Source organism: Lacerta agilis, chromosome 12 (genome assembly GCF_009819535.1).
Source record: "Lacerta agilis isolate rLacAgi1 chromosome 12, rLacAgi1.pri, whole genome shotgun sequence".
Classification (NCBI taxonomy): domain Eukaryota; kingdom Metazoa; phylum Chordata; class Lepidosauria; order Squamata; family Lacertidae; genus Lacerta; species Lacerta agilis.
In genome coordinates, this window is record NC_046323.1 from 54,743,492 (window position 1) to 54,753,365 (window position 9,874).

Here is a 9,874-nt window from a genome sequence, read left to right on the forward strand (position 1 = left end):
TTTGTGGGGATAGCCAGCAGATGGGACGACCAGTAATCCCGGAGTTCCTGCTCCCACTGGCCGTGAAAGGGTCCGCTGGCTATGATCTGAAGGCAGTTGTTGTGAGTTCTGGAGGTTTCCGAAGTTTTCTGAAGGTTCCGGAGATTCCGGAGGTTTCCGGATAGGAAAGATAGGCTAAGCTAAGTAGTGGCCAAAACATAGAAGGCCAAATAAACCAGTGTTTTTCAACCTTTTTTGGGCAAAGGCACACTTGTTTCATGAAAAAAATCACAAGGCACACCACCATTAGAAAATGTTAAAAAAATTACCTCTGTGCCTATATTGACTATATATAAAGTAATTTTTCCCACGGCACACCAGGCAACATCTCGCGGCACACTAGTGTGCCGCGGAACAGTGGTTGAAAAACACTGAAATAAACGTTTTTGAAACAAAAGAAATAAAGACTAAGAGACTGCAGTCAATGGTGAAGAAGCTCTCAACTGCTCTGTGCGGCTTGGTTTCTCTTTCAGTTTCTCTCTGGCTTGTCTTGCACGTTCTCCACACACGCTACAGAGAGCGGAGGCTATTTATTAGGAAGTTAAACATCGTCACAACATTAACATGAACCAATCTCTAGGCTAGTTTCTGGGCGGGAAACTCCTAACTGACCGTTACATTGGCTAAATTGGCGCGCTTTGCCCCCAGCGCGGAGGGATCCAGGCAGCAAACCTTCTGCCGGATCCTTTACCTTCTTTGCAATGTGCAGAAGGTTACCTTAAAGAAAAACATAAAGCAAACAGGTGCAGGAGCACCTTAAAACGTATTCCCACATTGCTTGATTTCTTTTGTTGCAGCAGAAACTGCTGCAGATCCCAGCCACAAACCTCTGCTAAATTCCTGGAAGGAAGGAGGAGCAGAGTCGGCTGATGCTCTCGGTGCATCTTTCAGTAGCTCTTTATCAAGCTGCTCTTCTGGGGGAGACATGGCGCGGCCCAAGTCCCTGGATCCAAGAGCCTGCCAAGAAGGCGTTTCGAAGTGCTCGCACCCAAGCCTCACGCAAGGTTCGTAATCTCGGGAAGGAGGAAGTTTGGGACAAAGGAACGGATCTGTTCATTTGGATGTGATCTGCGATGCCTGTTCCACTGCCGAAGAGCTCTTCCCGTCAGAAAGTCGTTTCTGTGATTGCGTCAGGGGGCGGGCGGGAGTGGGGGACTCCCTGGTCCTGAATGGGGTAGAATCCTAGAGTTGGAAGAGACCCCAAGGGCCATCCAGTCCAACCCCCTGCCAAGCAGGAAGCACCATCAAAGCATTCCTGACAGATGGCTGTCAAGCCTCTGCTTAAAGACCTCCAAAGGGTAACTGTGCCCCTGAAGGACCAGGTGCGCAGCCTGGGAGTCATTTTGGACTCACAGCTGTCCATGGAGGCGCAGGTCAGTTCTGTGTCCAGGGCAGCTGTCTGCCAGCTCTATCTGGTATGCAGGATGAGACCCGCCCCCCCCCCTCCGACCGCAGACTGTCTTGCCAGAGTGGTGCCTGAGTCCTTTGTAATAATTATATCTTCTACCTTCTTGCTTTCTTGGTTGTTAATCCCTTTCGTCCCTCTTAAAAGAAAAATACACATGAATCTGAATGATAACAAAATAAACTAGTTTACTGTCAGATTCATTGAGTACATACTTAGGTTACAAAAGATATAAAGTATATATTAGATATTAGTGAGTCCTAAAAAGCAGACTAACGGACCAAACTGACTGTCACATAGTTCCAGTTACAGGTGGGTAGCCGTATTGGTCTGCCATAGTCAAAACAAAATAAAAATTTCTTTCCAGTAGCACCTTAGAGACCAACTAAGTTTGTTCTTGGTATGAGCTTTCGTGTGCATGCACAGTGTATCTGAAGAAGTGTGCATGCACACGAAAGCTCATACCAAGAACAAACTTAGTTGGTCTCTTAAGGTGCTACTGGAAAGAATTTTTTTTTTTGTTTTGACTGTCACATAGAGGCAGTTAGTCCTCTCTTAGAATGTTGGATTTGACGGACATATCCCACAATCTGAAGGCAGCCCCGTTTAAGGAAGTTTTCAGTGTTTGATGTTTTGTCGCTTTTTTATTATTATTAATATTCTGTTGGGAGCTGCCCAGAGTGGCTTGGAAAACCCAGCCAGATGGGCAGGGTATAAATAATAAATTATTATTATTATTATTATTATTATTATTATTATTATTATTATTATTATTTTAACTTACTTTCCCAGCCTGTCTTGGCGGCCCTTCCCCAAACGACGACGCAGCTTCTTGTTCTTCTCTCTCAGAAACGGCGGCAGAGGAGAAGCCCCTGCAAGGGCTGCTGAAGTGCCTGAAGGAACTGATCGTCCACCAGCCCTCTCACACATCCCGCAGGAACCCTAGCAGCGGCCAGCAGCCAGCCCTGCAGCAGAAGATGAGGGAAGGGACCTGTGGGTCTCTCCCTGGCCAAGGTGGGTCTGAACAAAAACACACTCGGGTTTGAGGATGCCCAGCAGTTCCTTCCGGTCTGTTCTGGCACCTTGCTTGGACTTCCTTGTGTTGCAGGGGTTGGACTAGATGGCTCTTGGGGGTCCCTTCCAGCTCTACAATGGCTTGATTGTTTGATTGAATTTATATACCGCCAGATACCTGGAAGTCTCAGGGCGGTTCACAGAAAAGATCACATTATAGAAAATCAAAATAAGAACAATAAGAGCCATATTTTTAAAGGGTATAGGATGTCCATCAATTCAACCAAAGGCCTGTTTAAAGAGGAACGTTTTTGCCGGGCGCCTAAAGGTGTATAATGAAGGCACCAGGCGAACCTCCCTGGGGAGAGCATTCCACAGACAGGGAGCCACCACAGAGAAGGCCCCGCTCTCATGTTGCCACTTTCCGGATCTCTCGAGGAGGAGGCACACAAAGGAGGACCTCAGAAGATGATTTGCCAAGTGACTAACAGCAAAGCAAAATGTACAATACATAATACCATGGGGGGGGCGGAGGAATGGGGGAAATGTTATAACGTAACATCCATAGGGTGGAGAAAGCATGCCAGGCATATAAATAGGAGCAAACAACATGATCAGTACTCAAATAATAAATGAAATAGTACTCTGGTCCACTAATTAGCAAATAAGCAAAGCCTCGACTGGCCGGCTAAACCAGGTGAGGGTAGCTGATGGGTCTCAAACACTCAAGGTGTTAGGGACCCAATTTCACCTTGGTGGGTTTTTGGGGGTGGTACTGGTAATCTGACATGGCCCTGATTCCTTATTTCTGTGCACAGTTAAAATTGAAGCCGTGGATGAGGAACTGTCTGCCCCTAGCCCGGAAAACGCTGCTGCACGAGGTGGATCCAGCCCTCCGGCTGCTCCCTTAGGTCGTGTTTCCACCTTCCAGACTGAAGGAGGCAGGAGAAGAAGCCGGTCAGAGGCAAAGGACAGGAACATCTTTGCAGTGGGTAAGCTGTGGGGTTTGTTTACTGATCCCTCCACTTCGTGGAGGACATGTTTCCTGTGGCCAAATCCTGCAACTGGCGGAAGGGGACGAGGTTAAATGGGCTCATAGCTCTAATGTGGTTAATTCTGGGTTTATCCACACTCGTGCTTCTTCTTTCCCCCGGGGGAAACTGCTCTTTAGCGCTCAGTTGGAGCAAACAGCAATTTGGGTTTTTGTGGGTCGATGTCTGCCCTGATTTAGTGATAGAGGGTGAAAGGAGGGGGGCAAGGGGGAAACCGTTCGGACGCAGCATTCAGGTTTTCGAATGACCGGCATCCCACACTCCTTGAGCCTCTCCCAGATCTCAGGAGACTGTCCCGGTATCTTACAGGCAGGAGATCTTATAGGCAGGAGTTATTTCTTGCTTGGAAACGTACTGGGAGCCAATGTAGGTCTTTCAAGACTGGTGTTGTGTGGTCTCGGCGGCTGCTCCAAGTCACCAGTCTAGCTGCCACAGTCTTGATTAGTTGTAGTTTCCGAGTCACCTTCAAAGTTAGCCCCACTTAGAGCGCATTGCAGTAATCCAAGCAAGAAATAACTAGAGCATGCACCACTCTGGCAAGACAGTCCGCGGGCAGGGAGGGTCTCATCCTGCGTACCAGATGGAGCTAATAAACAGCTGCCCTGGACACAGAATGGACCTGCGGGATCGGAGATGGAAGGGACTTTGCGGCGGAAGGGGATGGAGTCCAGGCTGCCGGGCGCGTTGCTCGCTCCAGAGGAGGAAAGGGGGCTTCCTTCCGCCCGAGAACCAGACCTTGTCACCATGGGTAGCCAAGCGCCGTCGGCCTCCCCACTCGGTGGCCTGGAGAGATGCTTAGACAACATCGCCATGAGCCAGCCGCTTCCCTCCAACATCCCACCTGGCGATGCCAAGAGTCCGGGCGACGTGGCACCCAGGGGATCCCTGCAAGGGATGGTTGCGTCACATTCCACAAGTAAGTGAAGCTGTGGGTAGCCTTTTATGGTGGTGGGTTTGACCCGGGACCGGGACCTTGCCATTAATTAATTAATTAATTAATTAATTGGTGTGCTGTTCATCCTCTATAGATCTCAGTGGGGTTCTCAGCATAAAAATACAAGACAAACCCAAAATGCATCCAAACCAAACCAATAACCCCCACCCCACAAACACAGGCCATTAACCAAAGGCCTGGTTAAAGAGGAACATTTTTTCTTGGCACCTAAAGGTGTATAATGAAGGCACCAGGCAAACTTCCCTGGGGAGAGCATTCCACAGACAGGGAGCCACTGCAGAGAAGGCCCCGCTCTCGTGTTGCCACCCTCCTGACCTCTCGAGGAGGAGGCACATGAAGAAGGGCCTAAAAAGATGACCTCAGGGTCTGGGTCAGTTCATATGGAAAGAGGCGGTCCTTGAGGTATTGCGGTCGGTTTTATAGGTCAAAACCAGGACTTTGAATTGGGCCTGGAAATGACCTCAGGAACCGCTGGAAGAGGGGGAAGGAATTCGAGTTTTGAAATGTTAAATTGATTGTAAAATTAGTGAAATGTATAAACCTGAGAAGCATAATTAAAAATAATAATTGTGCAATTTCAACCAGCCATCCTTCATTTGTGATGCGATTGTACAGTACCTTTAAATGGTGACAAATTCCCACTTGCGCCATTCATTACTCTTGTTTTTGCCACATCCATGTGAGAGCCATTGCCAGCCATGAGGATTTGCTGATACCCCGGGCTGTTTCTGCTGCGGGTGTGTTTGCAGCTTCTGGCTTAGCCTTTGTGGTTTCCTTTTTTGGGGGGAAAGTTAAAGTGGAAGCGAGGAGCAGCAGCCCTTCACTTCAGTACCCGGACAGACCTGACCATCCTCTCAGTCCATGTGGAGCCCCAGGCAACGAGGGGGCGGCCGAGGACCTGGGCATCAAAAGTAAGACTCCGCTTGCTGACTTTGCAGGGTGGGGTTTGGTGGGGGAGTCAAAGGCGAGGGAGTTGACTTTATCTAGCTCCTTCTGGCAGTTCGAGGCATTCGGAAGACTTTGGATGAGATCGGCCAACTATTGTGTTGCGTCCGATGAAATTAGGAAGAGGGCCATAGCTCAGAGGAAGAGTATTTCTCCAGCAGGAAGCAGCCTTATGCCTAATTATACAATGATTGACCTGCAGAGTTTGAAGGGGACTCCAATGGTCCTCTAGTCCAACCCCCTCAACTGAATCTCAACTGAAGCATCCATGACAGATGGCCATCCAACCTCAGTTTTCAAAACCTCCACAGAAGTAGAGTCCACCACCTTCTTAAGAAGCCCCTTCCACTGTCAAACAGTTCTCGCTATCATAAAGTTATTCCTGGTTTCTCTTCCAGAATCCCCTTCCTTGTCATTTGAATTCATTGGTTGGGGTTACCCCCCCCACCCCCCCGGAGCAGCAGAACACATCTTGCTCCATCTTCAATGCGACATTCTTTCAGATATTGTATCACATCTCAGTCTCCTCTAGGCTAAACACCCCCAACTTCCTCAACCCTTCCTCCTCAGGATTGGTTTCCAGACCCTTGACCATCTTGGTCTCCCTCCTTTCAGCTTTTCAACATCCTTCTCAAATTGTGGTGGCCAGAACTGGTCACATGACTCCAGGTGTGGTTTGGCCAAGGCAGAACAGAGAGGAACTATGACTTCCTTGGATCGGGGCACTAGAACTCTGTTGATGCAGCCTAGAATAACCTTAGCTTTTTTCTTTTCTTTTCTTTTCTTTGCTGCTGCATCACACAGTTGACTCATGTCAAGCTTGTGGTCCACCAAGGCCCCGAGACCCTTTTCCTGGTGTCCCTCATCCTGTATTTGTGCATCTGGTTCTTCCTGCCTAAGTGCAGAACTTCACATTTGTCCCTACTGAAATTCATTCTGTTAGTTTGGGCCCAGTTCTCCAATCTGTTAAGGTCACTTTGAATTCTGATTCTGTCTTCTGTGGCATTAGCTACCCCTCCCAGTTTGGTGCCGTCTGCAAATTTGACAAGCATCCCCTCAATTCCTTCATCCAAGTCATTTATAAAGACATTCAGCAACAACTTGCCCAGGACAGAACCCTGCGGCACCCCACTTGTCACTTTTTTCCAGGATGACGAGGAACCATTAATGAGTACTCTGGGTTTCGTCAGTCAATCAGCTAAAAATCCATCTAAGAGTTACCTCGTTCAACCCACATTTTCTGAAGTCTCTCAGCCCCACTCACCTCACAGAAGGGGGAGGAAGGGCAAGGAGAATGTGAGCCACTTTGAGACTCCTTAGGGTAGTGATAAAGCGGGATATCAAATCTAAACTCTTCTTCTTCTTCTTCTTCTTCTTCTTCTTCTGCCAGTCAAGTCCAACATTCAGAGAAGACTAACTGCCTCTAGGTGGCAGGCAGTTTTGTCAGTTGGTCGGTTGCTGTAAGGAGTGTTAACTGGTAACTGTGAGGGATCCTATTCCCTCCCCTTCAATACTTCCCCAACAGTGACTCTCCCTAGGTTTCACTGACAACTAGGGTGAATCCTTCAGTGTTCATACGGGAGTTGTCTCTGGGGTACCTCAGGGCTCTACGTTTGAAAACCTCTTGCCACCTATGGGATCTCCCTACCAGGGTTCCCAACTACTGCAGTTTGCCTTCCCTTTAGGCAAATAAGTGGCACACTTGGCTTCACTGTCCAGCCCTCTGTATGACAGGAGAATAAGCAAACACTTTCCTCTTCCACAGGAAAGCTTTGTTCTCTCCTCTCAGTCGCACCTCTTAAGGTACTGATACACTGCCAGAGTCAATGAACATTTAAGCACATTTAACTTTATTAGGCAACTTGAAAACATGGATGTCTCGGGTTATTACTGGTACAACTCTTCTTCTCATGTAATTCAGCTTTGTTATAATATTTCCTGCATCCCTTTAGCAATGGTAATGACCTTTTTTCCCATTCCCCAAAGCCTAACCTCCCATTTTCTCTCTCTCTGACCCTCCACCCCCAACTGCCAAACCCCCAACTGCCTTTCAACGGTTGTTCCCCCTCCTTTTAGAATGTCAACTAGCTCCGCCTCCCAGGGAACACCTACCTAAAATGGGAGTGATAGGTTAACCCATGATGAACCTGAATCATCAGCAGGCATTATTCCGCCACAGTAACTGCTTGGATGCAGTCTTCTCATGACTCACTACTATCTAGTATATAGTTTCAGGGGTCAGCAACCTTTTTCAGCCATGGGCCGGTCCACCATCCCTCAGACCGTGTGGTGGGCCGGACTATTTTTCTTGGGGGGGGGGAAATGAACGAATTCCTGTGCCCCACAAATAACCCAGAGGTGCATTTTAAATAAAAGGACACATTCTACTCATGTAAAAACACGCTGATTCCCAGAACATCCGTGGTCCAGATTGAGAAGGTGATTGGGCCGCATCCGGCCCACAGGCCTTAGGTTGCTTACCCCTGGTTTATCTGTTATGTAACCTAAGCCTGCCTTCAGGAACAACTGTAAACCTGAATGAATATGAAAGTAAAGGACTTTATGTTAATAGGATTCAGATTCATGTGTGTTTTCTTTAAAAGGGACAGAAAGGGATTATCAACCAGGAAGGTATAGTTATTGATAGGACTCAAACGAGTTAGCAACCCGCTTGTCGCTGCATAAACTCAAACAGGGGATCGTTTAAACTCTGCTAAACTATATAAACGTTCCCACACATTTTACCAGCTTCCTCATGAGAATATCATGAGGGACTTTGTCAAAAGCCTTACTGAACTCAAGATACACTACATACAGAGCATTCCCCTGATCCACCAAGCTTAACTCTCTCAAAGCAGATACTCTGCCACTGAGCTAGGGCCTTCAGGGGTGTGAATGTATGTTTGGATTCTGTTCCTCCCAAAGGAATCGATCTGTATATGGTTTGCCTTGGAGTACTGGGAATTCTCAGGCAGGGTAGCAGGTGTGGGGAGATGAGGGCTGGCTCCACTTTGACCTTGCCCCCCCCTTTGGTTCTTTGCAACAGTTAAAATGGAAGAACCATCTGAGGACCTTGTGCGAGACCGGAAGGAAGTCTCCGAGGAGGAGCGAGTCCTGGCACCTAGCCTCCCCGACGGATCCCTCTCTCATAGCAGCCCGGAGACAGGGATGGACTTGGGGATGTGGGTCCCATATTCGGAGGGTGAGGCAGAGTCCAGACAGGGTGGGGCGGTGGGATGGATGGACTGGTTGGTTCAGAAAACATGGGGTGGGAGGGTATTTGAAGAGACGAATGACACACTCGCAGCGACTGGAGAAGGCAGAAGGGATCTACGCTTGTCCACACTTAGCCAAGTCCTGTGTTCCACCAAGGGGGCTGATTCTGGCCTGCCTGGGGGGCTCTCTCCCCAGCTACCTGGAGTAGGTGGGTTAAAGGTGGGTGTGTCGGATCTGCAGCTCCCATGCAAGATTCTTCCCAGGATGCGGGGCGATGGGAAGGGCCTCCGGGTACCCTGTTGCTTTCCATTGGGGGACGGGGACTCCTGGCTCTGCTGCATGGTGAGCATTGCAGGGGGTTGGGCTAGATGACCCCTGGGGGTCCCTTCCGACTCTCCAATCCCGCAATCCGTCCCTCGTTTCCAACACAGCCTGGAGCCCAGTGACCAGCCCTCTCCATGGGCTCCTGAACTGCCTGAAGGACATCCCTGACCCCAGGCCTCAGCCCTCCCGAGCCGTGGCTGTAAAAAGAGGAGGAGGAGGAGGAAAAGAGCGAAGGAAAGGAGGAAAGAGAGGAAGATTAGGTATGCCCTCTGGGTGGTGGGCGAGGGTGGGAGAGGCTTGGGAGGTGGCAGGGAGCCTCTCAAGTCTTAGAAGTGGGCCTGGGTGGCCTGGCACCCATTTTTAAAAGCACCAGATTGACTCTGACTCTGCTTTCTGCTTTCCTGCAGAACCACACAGCGATGCGGCTGCAGCAGAGAAGGCAGAGCAAGGCAACTCCCAGTGCAACACCCCTCCGTCGCTTGCTCTCTGCGGTAAGGGTTTGGTTTGTGCTCTCTCTTTGTGGTCTGGAGTTGCCGGGGACTACAACACCCATCAGCCCCCAACCAACACTGTCACCTTTATTTTTATTTATTTCGTAAAGTTTGTACACCCCTCCGCTGCGAGAAAACCAACTGTCTTGAAGTGGTTTGAAAAAGAAAAAAAATATCCCTGAGCCAGATTGACAAGAGTACTTTCAGATTTTCGGAAAGTTGAAGTAACAGCAGGCTAAAAAATCTGGGCAGGCTTTTCTAATCAAGAACGTTTCCACCAGTTAAGTTGATGGATTATGCCAAAACGGCAAAAATGACCAGAAGAACCGGAAATCAGGAAGACCAAAATGTTAATAAGGAATGGAGAAAATTTGTAATTTACCTTAAAAACCATTGTAAACAGTTAAAATCCTCAGGAGGATTGGAATAACAC

The 9,874-nt window shown here is 48.7% G+C and overlaps 1 protein-coding gene across 1 annotated transcript in view; it reads left to right on the forward strand.

Annotated features, from left to right (window-relative positions):
• Nucleotides 1-9,314, forward strand: part of KRBA1 (KRAB-A domain containing 1) — a 40,078-nt gene extending 30,764 nt beyond the window's left edge. Inside the window, exons 9-14 of the mRNA XM_033166054.1 lie at nucleotides 837-1,043; nucleotides 2,237-2,458; nucleotides 3,277-3,450; nucleotides 5,257-5,376; nucleotides 8,457-8,612; nucleotides 9,058-9,314. Of these exons, the coding sequence (XP_033021945.1) occupies nucleotides 837-1,043; nucleotides 2,237-2,458; nucleotides 3,277-3,450; nucleotides 5,257-5,376; nucleotides 8,457-8,612; nucleotides 9,058-9,314 (1,136 nt within the window). The remainder of the gene's footprint in view (nucleotides 1-836; nucleotides 1,044-2,236; nucleotides 2,459-3,276; nucleotides 3,451-5,256; nucleotides 5,377-8,456; nucleotides 8,613-9,057) is intronic.
• Nucleotides 9,315-9,874: the final 560 nt, after the last annotated feature.